Consider the following 20,716-nt stretch of genomic DNA (forward strand, 5'->3'; position numbering starts at 1 on the left):
CAATACATGTATGTATTGGCTACTATAAGAAAACTGCTGAAAAAGGTTGCAAATTAATTATAGTCTTCAGATGTAGTGGATATTATTTATTCTTCTAAATTTACAAAAATTGTGGATAAGTTAAAAAGTATTCTAAACTTTAAACAACAAAAAAAAAGCGAATTTGGACACGGTTCGGATAATTGGACGTTCGTATAATAAGGGTTCAGATAATCGGCGCTCTACTGTATTAAATTTATTTGATGAAACGAAAAAAAAAATAATTAATATAAAACAACGTGCAAAGAACTTTTATTTTTGTGAACAAGAGCTATAAGGTAGCAAACGCCACTGATGTTATCATTAAAATATTGGAAAAAAATCGTCTGCAGTTTAATTTAAATTAATCTAAGCCAAGTTCTTCAAGTCCTTTTCATAGATGAAGGTTGGCATGGTCGAAAAATACATTCCCATATTGGTGATCCGGACGTGATGTGAACACGCCTACCTTATCAGAAACGCCCACTACGATGTAAAACAAGCCTACTTCGATGGATGGTACGTATTTAACAGTTGACTTGCTACTTGTGACTGCGACATTGTCCTCTTCACGCTGTCACATCTCAGTCTTGATAACACACAACGCATACACTCGACTGCTAAAGGCAACACAAGAGCGACCACGATCGTAAACTTAATTCAGCTCTCACGAGCAGCACTCAAAAAGTACGGTGATCTTAATACAGCTCTCCCGGTTTTTCACAAAACAGCAATGAATCAACTAGTGGTATCCGTTCATCGAATTCTATCACAGATATAATTCTGGTGGGGGAGCACTGTAATGTATATCTACCACTACAAAATATATAATTCTAATTCACTAATATATAAGACATGTTAACTCGATTCTACGGTGGGGTACCTTTTCATAGAAGGTTGACATTGTCGAAAAATATGTTTGAAATAATATTTAAAATTGAAAGTATATTGTTATAACAAATTTGAGAAATAGAATTATATTATTCTGATAATAATAATAAAATAAAAAAAAACTTTCCTCCTAAATTCTTAATTTAGAAATCAAACGAAATCAAGAACATAATAACAACAGTGCAGGTTTATCTATAAGAAATGGTGTGAACTACAATCTGTTCTATTGTTTTTATATTTTCATTATATTTTAAATTATCAGTAATAAAATAGCGAAAATCGAAATTTTTGTTGCAATTCACCGAAGGAAAGGGTTCAACATATGGTATTAAGAAGCAAATAATCTCATGGAATCACAGCACATGTAAGATATATTTTCAAGATACGATAGAATAAAAAAAAACATTGTTGTACTTAATGCTTTGATTTTATTTTTCGTTTAACTATCGAGCGTAATGGATCTGTTAGCAATTGCATCGTTTTTTGGATTTTTATTCTGGGGCAGTTTAGCTATACCTGGTAATATCTTTCAGATAGATTATTTATATCTTTTTAGATAATATTACTGTGTTACTATTTACAAGTTGAAGGGTTTATTGAAAAACCATTATTATTTTTAAATATTTGTGCTGACAAAAATGAGATTAAAATTTTCCTGATATAACTTCTTAGATCAAAAATGCTTTATATATTTTTTTTAGATAATATTACTGAGTTACTATTTACAAGTTGAAGGGCTTGTAGAAAAAACATTATTATTTTTTTAAAATATTTATGCTGATGAAAATGAGACAAAGTTTTCCTGATATAAATTCTTAGATCAAAAATGCCTTATATATTTTTTTAGATAATATTACTGAGTTACTATTTACAAGTTGAAGGGTTTGTTGAAAAAACATTATTATTTTGAAATATTTATGCTGACAAAAATGAGATTAAAATTTTCCTGAACTTCTTTGATCAAACAGATTGTTTTAAAAAAAGGCATTTCATCTCAACGAATTTAAGGAAGGCATAGTGTTATGTTATTATTTTAATATCACTATATATATGTATAATATTTAATAGCATATTTATGGAATAAATTTTATCCTGACAATGGAATAAATCAAAATTCAGGAAAAAAAGTTCTTTATTACACTACCAGAAGATTTCAGAAAATAAAATTTTTAAGGGATACAAAAATAAAAGGATGGGTGTGCAATTTACTTATAATTTAATTTCTTCAGTCAACAAATATTTGTATTTACTGAAAGTTTTGTATTTCCTTTTTTATAATTTCCACAAACACATAAGCGTGCGTGATTTATCACTATTTTGTAACAAACTTATTCGACTATGGAAAAACACTTTTTTGGTAATAATTTAGTGCATTATTTCTAATGTCACGATGTAAGGACTTTGTATGTTTTAAACAAGTTGAGGAAATAATTAAAAAATGTTGCAATTCCATTCGTTTCTCTTCGTGATTCAAGACATGAAAAACATTTCAAACAATTTTATTTACCATCTTTTCGAATCTGAAATTATTTATAAATATGATGCTAACTTTTACAACTCAATGAATACACAATAAATTAATTCTTACAGAAAACTTGTTAAGGTTGCGATTACAAAAAATGGCAAACCATATCTATTTTGTTTGCTTTAAAACATATTTTTTGCTATTTTCCCCCCCTTTAAATAAGAAACAAAATAATCTATATTTTATAAAATACCAGTTAAATGCCCGTTCTTCGCACGGGTTGAATAAAATATAAGCAAAGAGTAAATAAATCAGAATTGGTAAACACTACGAAATCATGTTCAAAACTGAAAAGCATATGACGACGCAATTAATGAGCTTGATGAAAGAACCAGGTAAGTAAAGTTTTTAGGTGAATTAATGAATCAGAGAAAATAATAAATAGTGGTTGCACCAATATGGGTTTGTTTAATATAACAGAACTTTTTTTTTGCTTTTTTGCCATCGCTTAAATCTTAACATAACTAATCACGTCAGTTTTTAGTATGCTTGCATAACTTTTATTTCAAAATAGGCTGAGGTAAATAAAATAAAGCAAAGAATTATTAGTCCCACCTCCTTATAATTATTCTGCAATTAAATTTAAAACAATGGTTAACGTTTAACTAATCAGAAAAATCACTTTCATTTTCCGCTCATCCTGGTCAAACGGTTCCTCGTAGAATGTTTTAATGTCGACAGAGACCTTCCTCGTGATTCAAACTATCTGTATGACAAGTTTCATCGATTTCGGCTGGAAGGTTTAGGACTCTATAAAAAACACACACACCCACACATCCCCAGACAGACAGACATTCATTTTTTTTTAATATATGTATATAGAAAACTAACACATATATTTTCATAAAACCCATGAAATTTCTTTCCCCTCATTGGCAATAAGACATTGTAGCGAAATAAGCTTAAAGTTACGAAGAAATGAATACGAAGGTTTAGGACTCTATAAAAGGCACACACACCCACACATCCCCAGACAGACAGACATTCATTTTTTTTTAATATATGTATATAGAAAACTAACACATATATTGTCATAAAACCCATGAAATTTCTTTCCCCTCATTGGCAATAAGACATTGTAGCGAAATAAGCTTAAAGTTACGAAGAAATGAATGGTTAAAAGAAAACATCTCATATATATAAACAAACATATTTCAAATTTTTTATTTCAATTATGGTAATCAATTTGCGCTTTATTAGTATGTATTAGTTTTAATTATGCTTCATAATTAGCACAAGGAAGAGAGGCGTTTTATTAACGGAAATCAGCCAGAGATACGTCTCTAACTAGATTAAACAGAATTAAAAAAAAAAAAAATACTCTAGTGTACTACCAATATTTTTACTTCCTTTGATACGATGCTCTTTTTTCAGCGTTTTCTTATCTTTTTGTTCAGGTTTGATTACGAGTTTAGGTCAGAATAAAGGACTCCAAATTTTATAATTCTGCATTTAGAAGAATTCTTTTAATTATTTATTCGAAATATAGTTAGGTGAGTTTAGCAAGAAGGGATATATAAGTCTTATCAAATTTATTGTGAGAATAAAACTCGCTGCGTGGAATAATGAAATAAGTTTGGTTTCGATTGGCGATAAATTGTGGAGTGATTCTGGTTGATTTACTCTGAAACCAAATTTATTGCATTAGTAGATAATACTACATTCTTTAATATTCTTTCTTTTTTAGTTTATATTGGAGACTTGCCACTGGAAAATCCGGATTTATTAGGAGGGGATATTATTGGTGTTTCTGATTTTGTAAGAAATGTGTATTTTTAAAATAAATTTATCTATATATTTATATTTATCTATACCAGGGATGGGCAAACTTTTTTGGTCGTGGTAAAAAAATCGAGAAAAAAAAGTTTGGTGGGCCAAGTAAAAAGTTCTAAAATAAATAAAAAAACGATATACAAGTTTTAATTTAAATATTTAATGTGATGGATAAAATTGCGATTTCATTTTAAGATGTTCCTTATATTGAGGTTCGAAGTGAGATGTGCGCAGTTTTAAGGAACAAGACTAAATGCTTGTCTGTTAGTCTACTTCTGAAATGATTTTTTCTAAGGTTCGAAGTTGAAAACACTTGTTCACATATATAAGATGAAGCAAGAGATATCAAATTTTGGAAACTAGCTTTTGGTAATGATTTGCAAAACTCACACTTTGGCATGTTTAGAAACAACAATAGTGTGCAATCTTTCCATATGCAATAAATAATGTTAGAACTCGCAACGGCAGTAAAATCCGCTCGTTGGAGCTTCTGTCTGTCACATGTAAAGCACAATTCACCTAAGTTAAATTCCATATCTGATCCTCGAGAAAGACAAAGGCTCGTTGGAGCTAATCTGCTATTCTATAAGCTATTCTATAAAGTTGGGAGCTATTCTATAAAGAACTTCTGCTTTCAAGATTTTGCCAATTGAAGCTGTCTGTGCTAACTATTTCCATCAATTCTACCAATAGAGAAAGTAAAAACGTCATCAGTACTTAGTTAAAAAAGAAAGAACAAAAATAGTTTTAAACAAAGTAGACAAAATAATGGATGTATAATGTATCTTGTTTATATTCGCCATGGATCGGCAAGTTAAAATTCTATCCGCGGGGCCGGATAAAACCTTCCGACGGCCCAGAGTTGGCCCGCGAGCCGCAGTTTTCCCATCCCTGATCTATACAGTCGTATCTTGATAACGAGAAATTGGCCGGACTATCATAATTATTAATGTTAACTAGATTTCATCTTATCCGATACATGAGGAAAACAATTGATTACGTACTATTAATACATATTATGTACTATATTTATGCATCTAAACAATATTATTCTGTACCAAACAAATTAAAATAAACTTAAAAATTTTAATAACTTTATTTAACTATTTTACTTATTTGACCATCTGTTATTTCTAACAAAGGTGGATAATGGCAATAGCATTCCTCAAAATCAATGATTGGCACTTTATTCACATGTTTCTTATCTGTGTTGTGTTCAGTTTCCTTTCATGTTGGCAATAACATAGTCGCTTTGGTAAATGTCAGAAGTATATTCTAGGTCTAGTTAAGTGCCACTGCCCGGCACTGATGTTATTTTAAGGTTAAGTGCCACTGCCCAGTATGAACACTGATCCGAACACTGATGTTTCTCCTAAGCTATCGTCAGCAGATATTAAAATTACGAATAAATATAATAATATCAGCGAATAAATCAATATCAGATCTAATGTAACAAATATTTCGGACATTCACCAAAGCGACTATGTAATTGCTGACATTCACCGGTGACAATCGACATTCTCGTGATTTTGGTCATTTACGGTAGCATATTAATTGTCAAAATCATCATAAATAAACTTTGGGCTACTGCTTTTCTGAGTTGCCTTCAACACAATATTGCTCAACTGAAAAGTACGAATTTTATCGCAATATATTGCAAAAAAAAATATATTTAACAATGAATGGCAATACTTTTCCAATTCAATTAATTTTTCTGAGTTTTGCACAGGTCGCTATTTTCGGTACCCAAATAAAATGCATCAATACTCACTATATCGTATTCAATAATTATCGATATTTATTAACTATAGTTTATGCATAAAATATATAAAAAAAATGCCAAAATAGCGTTGTAAAACTTTTCTCCTATCGAAGATACTGCATGTTAAATGAATAAATTAAAGTTTTTCTACCTATTCTAGGATCGAAGTGCAACAATCCATCCTCAGCAACTATGGCCAAACGGAGTTGTTCCTTATGTTGAAGATCCAGGTCTTAAAAAGACAGTCTGTAAGAAATTTTTTTTTCCTTCTATGACAAGTATTTTTCCTGTACGAAATATTTACTTGTTGTCTACTATTCATTATTCCAGGTAGTATTTGAAACGGTTACACATATATAATAATGAAACGTTGTTAGTATACAATAAGTGGTGCATAAAATTGAAAAGAAAAACATACATATTTTTTTTCAATTTCAAATGGTTTTTGTATGACCATTTAGTAAAACGACAAGTATTAAATCTGTAGTTAAATTCGCTCAACACACTTTGTAGTTTTATACTATCAAAACTTCCTTACGTTGCATATTCGTGTAAATTCATACGATATTTTGGGCATTGATAGTATGTAAACAATGTCTTGGGGTATACGGTAACAAGAAATTTAAGCTAAATCACACGGCCACCAAGATTTCGCGCCTTATCCACGCGATTCCAGTGTCAAAGACATTGTTTAAAAACTATCGATGGTAAAAGCTTAAAGAAAGCGTTTGTGCAGCCATTAGAAACCATTGGCATAGTTAAAAATCAAAATGTACGAGCAAAAGAGCTTATTTACAGAATACTAAAAGTATTTAATGGTGCCACAAAAAAACTTTGAGACAAATATTTGTAACTGTAAACAATAACTATGTATATTTTTCTTAAATGCTCAGAATTTTTAATTTAATATGTGTAATAATTTTAAAAATATTAATGTTGAAAAGCCCTCTTCTTCATACATGCTGATCCTGCAGAGGGAAAAATTCTATTGTGAGAGAAAATTAGTAGCTTATAATAGTTTTCCTCACGTACTAGTTACCACTTTCTATTTTAAAAGCATTGTCTTGATTTATGAGAATGAAACTCTTTTTCATAGCTGCGAGATGTTTCTTCGCAGCGAAGACTTCATGAAAGTTGGGTGAAGAAGAATTTCATCTTCTTAATGACGTTTTCTAATTTTCATGGATGTCCCTTCAGTTTTTTCAGAAAAAAAAAGAGGTCGCTTTTTTATTTCAATTTTCTTTTTCACTTCCTTATTATAAACACCGAAACGTTTTAATGGTAATGATGTGTAATGGTTCTGGTTATGAGTTTTAATGGTAATGATGCGTAATGGTTCTGGTTATGAGTTTTAATGGTAGTGATGGGTAATGGTTCTGGTTATGAGTTTTAATGGTAATGATGGGTAATGTTGTTGTTGTCGTGTCTATGCTAGTGTAAAGATTAGAGTCCTCCAGAAGTCTTGATAACAAGGTTTGCAAGTTCTGGAGCTTACGGCTCCAGAACTTGCAAACCTTGTTATGGTTGTGGTTATGATAATGGTTATGGTAATGGTTCTGGTTATGAGTTTTAATGGTAGTGATGGGTAATGGTTCTGGTTATGAGTTTTAATGGTAATGATGGGTAATGNTGATTATGAGTTTTAATGGTAATGATGGGTAATGGTTCTGGTTATGAATTTTAATGGTAATGATGGGTAATGGCTCTGGTTTTGAGTTTTAATGGTAATGATGGGTAATGTTGATGTTGTCGTGTCTATGCTAGTGCAAAGATTAGAGTCTTCCAGAAGTCTTGATAACAAGATTTGCAAGTTCTGGAGCCGTGGTAATGGTTCTGGTTATGAGTTTTAATGGTAATAATGGGTAATGGTTCTGGTTATGAATTTTAATGGTAATGATGGGTAATGGCTCTGGTTTTGAGTATTAATGGTAATGGTATTAAATTCAGTTCAGTTCAGAACTGTTTCAGCTTCAGAAATGAACAGACCTGAAAAAGAAGTTTCATTTAATGACCTGGAAGAAAGGTTCTTGGCTTATAGATGATTTTAGCATGTCTTTGTACATAAACTTACAGAAATAAAAATTTAAAAAAAATGATTTTATTACTTTTGTTTACCTCAGTGCTTAAAGATATTCATATTCACACAAATATATGAGAATTCTTTTTTTAAAGAATACGGCATATTTAACATCTTATATTTCTCTTGAAATTTTTAGTTAGTAGTACTTTATGGGCAGCTAGAACGCACATTGAAAAAACTACATGCATCCGATTTAAAGAAAGAACAGACGAGAAAGACTACTTGCGAATTTTTCCTGGTCAAGGGTGAGTTTTATGTTAAACCTCTGAATGTTATGAATAGACAAAATCCAAAATGAAGATAAAACAAAGGAAAATTACAGACATATGAAAAAATGGGGGAAAAGAAAAATAATAATAAAATAAAAAAAAAAAACAAACAACTGGGGAAAAAAAGGATAGAATTTTTTGCAAAATCCGGAAAATAAAAGATCTAATCTTTTCATCAGCCCACACGATTATATCCGCAAAAAGGAGCGCTTTCTGATATTGTATCAATATAGCCAAAGCAAAATATATAAATGCAATAGTGTAAGGAGCACTCAAACAATTTTTTACGAAAATTACAACAAATAAAATGGCACACAATAGGTAAAATTAACACGTAAAAACAGAAAATAAAAATAAAAATAAAAAACAGAATAAAACATCAAACATAATCTATGGATGGTGTTTTCTACACTAGGGAACGCTGCAAGCTCGGTACCGCCTAAATTTCCGGGTTACTGTTTCCGTTGTATTTTAAAGCCATTTGGCATCATTGCGTTTTGAGATTCTTGCAAACAATGTATTTTATTACTTATTACTTGTGTTTACAATGCTAACAATACTGGTGTTTACAATGCTAAAAGTGTTAACACTAACGTAAGATGGTGCACAGCTTGCAACAAGTACAAACAGTAACAAACTTATGGAAAGACGCCATATCAGGACTGCCAAAAAAGCGAGTTATTCAAAATCTAGCAACCATGTCACCTTTTTTAACAATATATCTCTAAAAAACTAAAACAAATTTTCACTTCAAACTCACCAGAAGTACATATTAACATTAATATCTTATGAAATATGGCAGATTTGAGCTCAGAAATTATCTAATTTATTTCTTTTATTGAAAACAAAATTATCCGTTTGAAAACATCGCCTATCAGAATAACATGTAGTAAGCAGCTGCAAACTTTTTAACCGGAACTAGAGTAGGTGCCGAGCTCGAGATTGTTATTGTTTACATTTCCATTGAAAACACCATCCATAAAGTGAGTAGCGAATTCTTACATACTAGTAGTACTTACATGAACGGGTAATTTTTCAAGAATGATTTAAAATATTTTCGTAACAAGATTGCCTGATTGCAAAATATGAAAACAAAAGCGCAAATTGAGCGTAACTAGAGGAATTTTGTTTTAAAGTACCGTTCTTACTGCATTGCTGAAGTGCGTTTGATTTGTTATTTACCAAGGTCGGGCCCGAAAATGGGTGTGCGCAAGGCAATATTATACTGGATAATTTAAAGAAATTGGCCATACATAATTTTAGAAAATAAATATTTATTTCAGAAAAAAATATAAAATAGAAAAGAGAAACATGAATTGCCTGTTTTGCACATAATTTTAACCACGGATTTGCCCGAAATGGATTTGCACATGGAAAAATTATATAAATTAACAAAGAAATCTTTTTAGTAAATAATTTTAGCCATGGATTTGCACATGGAAAAATTGCATAAATTAACAAAGAAATTTATTAAATCCGTGGGTAAAATTATTTACTAAGAAATTTATTAAATTTTGAGCATAATTTCTATTATATTTATTTTTTACTCTCATGTAAATTTTTGATTCATTTATTTGTTTTTTTTTTCAATTTTAGTTATTAATCGTTAAATTTTTTTATTGAATTTCAGATGTTATTCTCACGTGGGAAGAACAGGGGGTGCACAACCTCTCTCTCTTGGTCAAGGATGCGGCTGGCATGGAACTGTGGTTCACGAATTCATACACGCCATAGGATTCTACCATGAACAGAATCGATCTGATAGAGATGATTACCTTGTTATTTACTGGGACAATATCAAAGAAGGTACAGATTTTTTTTAAAATTTTTTTATTTTGATCGCTCTATTCTAATATGGATATTAGAGTTCGTAAAGTTAATAAAATGAAAAGAAAGTGATAATCACTTTACGGAAAAAGTTAGTGGTTTATGTTCATATTTTGAGCAACTACTTTAAAAGTTGCGTTTAAGAAATGTGAAAACTGAATTATATATTTTTTCGATCATAAATATGAAAGGCTTGTTTAGTAACAACTAACAATCCAATTTTTTTAACATTAAATTTGCATTAAAATGTTCCTTAGTATTGCTTCCACTTACGTACTTCGTTATTTTATTTAATTGCTAATAAATAAGAACTCAATAAGTAGAAACATCTTATTGCTTATGAAAAGATTTTATTGCCCTAGAAAATTTCTTATTGCCTGCATCACGGGTCCCAAATGGTGTCCTTTGGAAACCAAATGTTTCATTATTTTGGTACCGAGAATTAGGGCTCTTTTTAAAGTTTCTTCTTTAATATTTTTGATACCTGCAATTATATTTAGATCTTATTGTGTTGACGTATGCCTGTTTAGGCAGAGGGGGTGCGATTGTTCTTTTTTTCCAGTGGCGCCATCTATGGCCAAGAATTCGACTTCTGCCACACCATACGTCACACCCGCTTAAAGGGCGGACCCATTCATACATCCACAGATCGTAATTTTGACCTGAATCAGAGAACGATCGATCTCCAATCCAGTACCTCCAAAGGTGTTGATTTGTTATGGGAACATTGAGGACTTTTGTGACTCGACAGATTTAACGTGCATCAGTCACTTTACTACACGGGGAGTCTTCGGCCGGCGGGGTTCGAACCCACGAACTCTCGGACATGGGCCCACCGCCCTACCGACGAGGCTATCCCGGCTGGATCCTATTAATAACCCATTATTTGTTTAATATTTCAGTTGGTCTTTACGAAATTATTGGAAGTAAAATGCCAATGAAAAATAAATGGCAATTTCTCTTTTTTTAACGTAGGGGAAAGGAGGCTAGTGCGGTCATTTCTTACAAATTTTACAAAAAGCCTGGCGGTCGAAGTTTGATAACTACTTCTTCTCTTGAGATTTAAGAAATGTTTTTTTTCCTCGGTAAAAATGAAACATTCATTATTAAAAGAACTATATCTATACTTTTTTCATTGTTACCTAGCATTGAGTTTTTTTATTAATGGCGGGAAACTTGAGTCTATTTAAATAGACTCAAGTTTCTATATTGGGATGATGGTGGCTCATGATGGTTCCAACATTTGATTTCCAAGAAAATATGATGGAGAATTCTGATGGTACAACATAAACAAACCATCAAAACAAGTTACTATTCTTATGTTGGACCATCATAAATCTGTCCGAATTCCTACCTTGGGGTGATGGTTACTTGTGTTGGTTACCAAAAATTATGTTGGACCAACAATGGAAAACCATCAAAAATTTTGACTTGGGTTCCCATTGGCCTCAGAAATGACAAAATTGCTACTCTCTTACTGTTAACCAGTGGGCACTTGTGGCTTAGCCACGCTGGTGGAATAGCATCCCCCACATCATACAACCACAAACCCGTCACCGGTGGGTTACATTCACACAGCCAAACAGAAGAAAGGACATAGAACACAGTGAGCGAGAGAGAAAGTTACTTACATACCTACGGTGGGATTCGAACCCTTAACCACAGGTCCCGTAGTCCACTAGAGCAGTGATCGGCTTATTGAGTTAGTGTTGTCAAGAAGTTTCAGTTTATTTAAATCTATCTGACATCATTGCGATTTAAAATTGAAAAAAAGAGCTGCCAACTTATAAAGGAAAAAATCCATCTAAAGCATGTTCACAAGCACTATCCCCACCACCATGCTCCAAGAAGATATAAGTTTGCTTCTGCCCTAATGCTGATTGATTAAAACTATATGAAGCAAAAGTTAATATTAAAATAGAAAGTCCCGCAGTGGACTGATCGTTAAGACACGGTTCCCAGCAGATCACCGAAGTCAAGCATCACTGGCTGCGGTCAGTGTGCGGGTGGGTGACCCACTTGGATCAGTCTGCGTAGGGACCGAGGGTGTGCGGTATTGGTCCTCGTTAAACTGTGCTACCGTAAAGTGCTCGACTTCGCGCGCAGGTCGTCGGGCTACCGAAGCGGGGGTGCCATCCCCTCTGCAGAGGATCAAAATTGTGATGGCATGTCTTCGGATCATCCTCCGGGATGTTTCCCAGACCGTCGCCAATAGCCCATTGTGCAGCTCTAGTGCGACGTAAATTAACAACAACAACAACAATAAAATAGAAAAAACTGATAAAATTTATAATATATTATCATCTTTAGCTGAATTTCTGAAAATAAAATATGCTAATAACAGAGTAAAGAGAAAATTGAAAGTTATATTTGAGCCTTAAAAACCTTCTTTTATAAATTTCTACAAGTGTATTCACAATGTGATTATACACAAATGCGCATGGAAATGGACAGCAGTGCTGCTAATTTACGATATCTCTCAAAGGAAATTTGACCAATAAATAAAAAAATTTTATTCAAGATGTTCATTTTACCCTCATGTCTGCACTAGCCTCCTCTCCCCTACCTATATTTTTTTTCTAAAAACAATTTATTGAATAAATTATGAAAATAACGTGCATTTTTATAAAAAATTACATAATGGGCCTTCGCGCTTTTCAAATCAAAATTTGTTTTAATTTTTTTATTTTTTTTGTCGTATGCCTGTTTTAGGCAGTGGAGGTGCGATTGTTCCTGTTTTTTAGTGTCGCCATCTATGGTCAGGAATTTGACATCTGCCACGCCATTGACACAATCACAACCCGTTTATAGGGCGGGTCACATTCTCACGCATTCACACACAAAGCAGAAAGGACATAGAACACAGAGAGAGAGAAAGAAACATCCATGCCTTGCCCGGGATTCGAACCCAGGACCTTTCTGATACAAGGACAGTTCCCTGCCCCCTACACAGGCCGGTCGGCAATGAAATAATTAATTTAGTTAATAAAGAAACATGCTTCCCTAATAAGCATTTTCTACGTTTAGAGCGATTTTATTTTGCCGTTCAACGAAAATCATAATTCCGCTTATTTTTATTCATTTCCAGCTTATGTTACGTTCGAAACTGACAGTATAACGTAAGCTGAGAAGATCGAACTCACGATCACCAGTTTTCCACTAGTGGTATGAGCAATGCCAATCGATTGCTTCATCTTATCGGATCTTATACATTTTCACATCAAATTTTTTTTTCATAATATTACAAATACATGGCTCATTATTTGATCCTAGGAAGAACTGTATAGGCTTCTCATATTAATTTTTGTTTAAAAGAAATTAACCCAAAACGGAAATAGTTTTACTACAATTTTGTCATTTATTTAAGCAGTGTTTACGAACCTTTTTATCTGAAGTGGAAGCATGCCTTAAAGCACGTAATAGAAGAGACCAAAATTTTTTTCTTGATCAAAATTCACTTTTATGATAGTATCTAATACATGGTTGATGGTCAAACCACAATATCGGTATCTTTAACGTTTAATGCCTCGGAAATTCGGTTGAGGTCTAATTTTTACGATAAGTGTAATGATTGCAGTGATTTAATAGTGATTCTTCTGTAACTTATTTTGTTTTCCTTTCTTAAATAATAATTCGCTTACCCTAATACGCATGGAATTTTTACTTTATTCAAATATTTCCGTAGATTCTGGAAATTAAGAATGGTTATTACGTCACAACCAATCAGAGTTATTAGTAGTAAGAAGCATAACTTAATGTGAAACTTGATCCAAATTTAAAGATTTTCGAATGAAAAAAAGTGTTAGCACGGATTACAGTTTGATCACCAAATTAGAATTAAAATCAATGCTGAAAAGCAAAGTAGTCGATATCCCTTTGGCTGGTATATTCACCTAAAAGAAGGGAATATTCATATCCATTCTTTTATTCTAGGTTTAGCTGATCAATTTTTCAAGTTGAAACCAGAAAACAATCAACTATTGACTGCATTTGATTATGATTCCATTATGCTCTACGGTTCCTATACCTTCTCCAAAGATCGTAAGAATCTGAAGACGATGGAAGGAAAGGGAGGAAAGTTCCTCCAAGAGGTGGTATCCAAACATAGCATGAGCAAAAACGACAGCAAACGGATCAACATGCTATACAAATGCAACAAATCCTAAAATACGATTCTATTCGTCTAAGGAAAATAAATTCTTTAAAACTCTAGACTTGTGTTTCTTGTCCCAAAATTAACCGACACTTTGAACCGTGAATTAAATACAAAAAAAAGACGATGAAGATGGGAGGTTTCCTGTGTTCTGCTTAAGAAATTATTTAGTTATTCTCACAAAATCTTGAAATTAGTTTAAGAAATTCAGCAACAGATGGTGCTACAAAGCATAAAAGAATATTTTCAGGTAACCACCATTTGAAACAACAATAACGTGTTGTAGTCTGAGAACAAATTAGCCTTTTGGTTATGGCTGGTACATTTGAACCACATGGGGTCGTACAACATGGAACATCGTAAGGAAAGGCTTAAGAGACGTTGAGTCAAGTATTTACTGTTCTATAAAACTGACATGAAGTAACGCCCTCTGTTGATGATCTGACTGCTGGCTTAATCTAAGTTTCTTGAACAGAATGCGAAAATCGTACATTTTTTATGTCCTCCCATTTTTATTTAAGTGAATTATTCAAATCATATCAATCATTATTGATACAACCATTATACACCGAAGAGCCATTACATTATGACCACCCTGTTAATAACATGTAGGACCACCTTCAGCCCTCAAAACTGCTAGCACCCGCGGTGGCATTGATTCCACAAGGTGCTGATAGGTAGTCTGAGGTATCTGGTACCAAGCGCTCACCAACTGGTCCTCCAGTTCCCTCACATCGCGAGGGGGTAGCGTGGCAGCACGAATTTGGTTTTCCAAGTAGGACCACAAATGCTCTATTGGATTAAGGTCAGGTGAATTTGGGGGCCAAGACATGACTTGAAAGTCACTGGAATGTTCCTCGAAAATTGTTGCCATGAATGGGTGAACCTGGTCTGCAACTATGTTCAAGTAGCTTACAGACGTCAGGGATTGTTCTATGAGGATTATGGATCCTAATGTGCCCCATGAAAACATTGTTCCTGGGCCAGAAACCGTGAAAACCTGGGAGAGCCCATTGTTATAAATGGAGGGTGGGCATAATGTAATGGCTCTTCGGTGTATATGTTAGTCAACATCTCTCCCTTCTACCACACAATAAAAAATCACATGGCAAAGTCACAACACGTGATTTTAGCCTAGTAATGCCTCATGACAACTGAAGGACAAACTATTCCAATTGATCTTTCAAGATTATTATGTTTTATAGCATTTAACAAAATTTTTGGATGAAAATCGCAAAATAATTGAAAACGTGGGTATATTTAAAAAATCTTAATATTACATTATTTAGAACATATAAATCATTTGTTATTTCTTTGAATGTAATGTGCAATGCACAAATAAGATACGCAACCTCTGAACAACTTTAGCAGAAACGTACAAAACTTGTATATCCAAAAATGTCACTAGGGAGAATTTATTTATTTATTAATTTTTTTTTTTTGCATTTATACCAATACTTGTTCTTTCTTAAATCGGGTGTGTTAATTTCAAATCTAAAATTAGTTTTGCTCCTAAAGCTACAGAATTTTTTTCAAAAATCTAATTGTAAATCTATTTTTTTGTCAAAATTTTGCAAAATAAATATCGTTTTTTATAACAGGAAGTCGCGTTAATGCTGCGACAAACTTTTAAGAGGGTTAAGGCATATTATCAACATTAAAACTGAATAGAAATCCATCCCCGAAAATGTTGTCGCATGTGGCTCAAAGAGCTTCCCTATTATGACCTATTCAGCAGCACTCGAGGAAACTTTCCATAATGAGGAAGCACCCCGACGACATCTTTGTGCATAGGTTCCTATGCAAGTCCTGAATATTCCTGAAGACCCCTAACTCCCTTAAAACTTTGCTGCAACATTTATGCGACCCCCTGTTGTATAATATTTTTGAACTTGTATATAATACTTTTGACAAGATATAGACTAAAAATGTCATTTAAAAATTAAACTATCACTTGGGGATAAAAACTGATTGCTGATTTGAAAACTCCTTCGTTTTCTATTTCTCGTTCTCCTCAATACCTTATGTATACATTTTTTTGTTGTTGTTGTTGCTTTTTCTGACAATCTACAGCCCAAACTTCCACTGTTATCAACTACCATCACGTTCTTAAAATCTTTTCAGTCCCGCAGTGGACTGATCGCAAAGACACGGATCCCAGTAGAACACCGAAGTCAAGCATCACTGGCTGCTGTTCTACCGTAAAGTACTAGATCTCGTGCGCAGGTCGTCGGGCTACTAAAGCGGAGGAGCTATCCCCTCAGCAGAGGATCAAAATTATGATGGCATGTCTTCTGATAATCTTTGGGCATATTTCCCTGCCGTCGTCAATAGCCCATTGTGCTAACCGCGATGACTTAGGGGACAGAGCGTTTGCCTTCCAATGCGGCGAACCGGGTTTGAATCCCAGTTGATACGAATTCTACATCCGGCTTGTAACGACCACAATGCTTACGTGAAATATCCTCATTGGTGAGCGGATCATGAGTTAGAGTCCCCTTGTCGCCAGACCAACCATGGGAGGTTCTCTTGGTCTTCCTTTTCATGTAATACAAATGCGGATCAGCCCCATCAAAAAGTCCTTCACGAAGGCTGATTTCTCCCAATACTCGATCCAGCAGTTCCCTTGTCTTCTGGATTGGGTTCAAAGTTACAAGGCTACGGAGTTGAGCATTGGTAGTCGTAAACCCATAAAAATTGGGTCGACTGTTCAACGACGGTTATAAAATATTAAAAAAAAGCCCATTGTGCAGCTCTAGTGCGACGTTAATAAAATACTTACCTATGAAATATTTAAAATACATTTTTTATATCTTCTCGGTTTACGTAATTTAAATCGACGAAAATTAAATAGAATTAGTCGAACAGTTTAAACTGGCAATTAGAACTTTAAAAAAAAAGTTGTATAACCTTTCAGTTTTCGAAAACTTTTGCCCAATTTCCTATAAACTTTGGACTTTGGAAAATAAAATAGTTCAACATTAAGAAACATTTATATAATCTACCAGTCAAAATTTTTTTAATCCTTGTGAAATTAAATAAAAGAATTAAAAATTTCAAGCATTTATTTAATGCATGTCTATTGCATTTTTGAATGAACGAGTTTTATAATTGGGTAAAACTGTTTTTTATTCTCTTACATACGATAGCGATATAACGAAATACGCAAAATATATTAAAGGACACAATTAATTATGTAAAATCCTGTCATTAAATAATTATTTAGCTACTAAGTTTATTATTTTGTGCACAATAAGGTTTTGTAGTTTCTTTCAGCGTGATATTTGTTGAGAAAAATAGCACCTGTTATTTTTTTTTAAATGAAATCAGTGAAAAGATTAAATTAGAATGTGATAATGATACCAATGTTTTTTATCTGATTTTCTAACCAACCGTCTGCTGAAAACGATATTTTTAGAAATAAAAGGATTTTCTTATCGTTATTTTGTGAAAATTTTGGACGTTCTTCCTGCTCCGATAAAACGTTGCTTTAAAATATTTAATCATTGAGAGATGGATAAAAAGCAATTTTTTTAATATTTTAGGCGACTCACTCATTGCGAGCCCTAAAATGCAAATATTTAACACTAGCTGAAAACCGCTGAATACGGGTAGAGAAGGGAATTGTCAATAAATCCGAACTGAACAAAATCAAACACAAAACTGAAAGATATATACCAACGTAATTCATTCTAATTCCTTGTTTACTAGGGGGCCAATTGCTGCCGCTCTTTATATCCCTTTGCAATAATTGTTGAATAATAATTCAATTATATAATTCCGAGGGTACCGGTAAGCCAGTGTTGCCAGGTGCCGATAACCGTTCACCCCCAGATGGCGTTGTAAAATCCCCTAAAATTTTTTAAAAAAACCCAAAATTTTAAACTTTATGTATAAGTATTAAAAAATAGTACAAAAGTTAAATATTGTATAGAAAGCATTGGTTTAATACTTGTTAGTATTTTATTATCAACAAATTATTAATGCGCAGATAATTAAAAAAAATGATGAACAATTGCACGATTAATTTACCTTTAAACTGCTTTTCGTGTTCCCAATCTTTCTTGTACTTTTGTACAGACTTCTCTTTTTCTTTATCCATTGGCATTGTTTTTAAACCATGCACATCAAAAATTTTATATATTTTGAATTTAAATTCACCAAACGTACAGTATGATTGAGCTAAGTAATAACTTTACTACTTCAACAAAGTTCTAAAATTCAAGTTCTAAAATTAAATCTTAATCATTTTGTTTTGGTTAAACATATTGATTTTCATATTAATATCACACACATTCAGTTTAAAAACTTGATATTTGAACGTAACCAAAATGAAACTAGAAAAATTCACAAATAACCCTAAGACAAACCCCTAAAAACAAATTCCCCTAAAATACTCACTGAAGATAAAAAAAAATCCCCCTAAATTTAGGGGGAGAGCCCTTAATCTGGCAACACTGCCCGGGGGCCATCGGTTTGAAACCCTGCTAGGGTCGACATTCAAATTTTTTTTTTTTTTTTTAATATTATCTTTTTAAACATATTTTTCATATTTTAACATGAATCAAGTGTTCTGTATATAAAAAAAAACTATTTTTTCTATGGGAAATAGTGAATAATAGCTAATAAACGAATAAATTTCGGGAAATTTTTATTTATTTATTTATTTTAATTTATAGCCTGTTATTTATTTATATTTATTTATTTATTTTAATTTATAGCCTGTTATTTATTTATATTTATTTATTTATTTTAATTTATAGCCTGTTATTTATTTATATTTATTTATTTATTTTAATTTATAGCCTGTTATTTATTTATATTTATTTATTTATTTTAATTTATAGCCTGTTATTTATTTATATTTATTTATTTATTTTAATTTATAGCCTGTTATTTATTTATATTTATTTATTTATTTTAATTTATAGCCTGTTATTTATTTATATTTATTTATTTATTTTAATTTATAGCCTGTTATTTATTTATATTTATTTATTTATTTTAATTTATAGCCTGTTATTTATTTATATTTATTTATTTATTTTAATTTATAGCCTGTTATTTATTTATATTTATTTATTTATTTTAATTTATAGCCTGTTATTTATTTATATTTATTTATTTATTTTAATAATCGAGCAATTGAACCGAAGGATTTTTTTATGCACCGATTAGCTGGCCCACAATGGGCCAAATTAAGTTTTGTTTACTAACCGGGAGGAGGTGTTTTAAGCTAAATATTCACCCGGTGCAAGCATGTGAAGCATGGCGCAGTATGTAAAGCTGTGTGTCAAGTTAGATTTGTTGTCCCGGGGGCCATGGGTTCGAAACCCTGCGTGAGTTGACATTCCAATTTTTTCTTTTTTCTGATATTGTTTTTTTATTATATTTTTTGATATTTTAACGTGAATCAAGTGTTCTGTATATAAAAAAAAAACTATTTTTTCTTTGGAAAATAGTGAATAATAGCTAATAAACGAATAAATTTCGGGAAATTTTTATTTATTTATTTATTTTAATTTATATTATTTTATTAACTTCTTTTCAATATTTTGAAGCGAATAAAGTGTTCTATATGTGAAAAGAATTACTTTTCTTTGTTAAAGAGCGAATAGTGGCTGAAAAAGGGACAGAAGTCATATCAGGAGGCAAGCACACATCACAACCCTTAACTTCCTATAATATTAACCTATAAATTTCAAACTCCACTCAAAAATAAAGTTTAATATATCGAACAATTGTGCCGAAGGATTTTTTTTTATAGATTTCTTAGTTGGCCCACAATGGGCTAAAATAAGTTTTGTTTACTAACCAGGAGTAGGTGTTTTAAGCTAAATATTCACTTCGCAAGCATGTGAAGCATGGCCCTGTTGGTAAAGATGTGTGGCATGTTAGATTTGCTGACCCGGGGGCCATGGGTTCGAAACCCTGCGAGAGTTGACATTCAATTTTTTTCTTTTTCTTGATATTATTTTTTTAAATATATTTTTTGATATTTTAACGTGAATCAAGTGTTCGGTATATAAAAAAAACTATTTTTCCTTTGGACAATAGTGAATAATAGTTAATAAACGGATAAATTTCGGATAATTTTTATTTATTTATTTATTTTAATTTATATTATTTTATTAACTTATTTTCAATATTTTGAAGCGAATAAAGTGGTCTATATGTGAAAAGAATTAGTTTTTTTTGTTAAAGAGCGAATAGTGGCTGAAAAAGGGACAGAAGTCATATCAGGAGGCACGAACACATCACACCCCGTAACTCCCTATAATATTAACCTATAAATTTCGAACTTTGCCCAAAATTAGAGTTCATAGCATCGAGCAATTGAACCAAAGGATTTTTTTATGCACCGATTAGCTGGCCCAAAATAGGCCAAATTAAATTTTGTTTACTAACCGGGAGTAGG

The 20,716-nt window shown here is 32.1% G+C and overlaps 1 protein-coding gene across 1 annotated transcript; it reads left to right on the top strand.

Moving 5' to 3' along the window:
- Positions 1-1,158: 1,158 nt before the first annotated feature.
- Positions 1,159-14,357, top strand: LOC107446414 (astacin-like metalloprotease toxin 5). Its single transcript, XM_043056428.2, has 6 exons — positions 1,159-1,428; positions 4,122-4,192; positions 6,130-6,217; positions 8,186-8,294; positions 9,949-10,124; positions 14,079-14,357. The coding sequence occupies exons 1-6, from the start codon at positions 1,365-1,367 to the stop codon at positions 14,309-14,311; spliced, it is 741 nt and encodes a 246-aa protein (XP_042912362.1). The 5' UTR covers positions 1,159-1,364; the 3' UTR covers positions 14,312-14,357.
- The last annotated feature ends 6,359 nt before the right edge of the window (positions 14,358-20,716 follow it).

The sequence above is a fragment of the Parasteatoda tepidariorum genome, chromosome 4 (genome assembly GCF_043381705.1).
Source record: "Parasteatoda tepidariorum isolate YZ-2023 chromosome 4, CAS_Ptep_4.0, whole genome shotgun sequence".
Taxonomy (NCBI): Eukaryota; Metazoa; Arthropoda; class Arachnida; order Araneae; family Theridiidae; genus Parasteatoda; species Parasteatoda tepidariorum.

Coding starts and splice junctions, on each gene's coding strand:
- LOC107446414 (XM_043056428.2), top strand. CDS start 1,365: ATGGATCTGTTAGCAATTGCATCGTTTTTTGGATTTTTATTCTGGGGC. Junction 1,429..4,121: donor GGGCAGTTTAGCTATACCTG/GTAATATCTTTC, acceptor TTTCTTTTTTAG/TTTATATTGGAGACTTGCCA. Junction 4,193..6,129: donor TTATTGGTGTTTCTGATTTT/GTAAGAAATGTG, acceptor TACCTATTCTAG/GATCGAAGTGCAACAATCCA.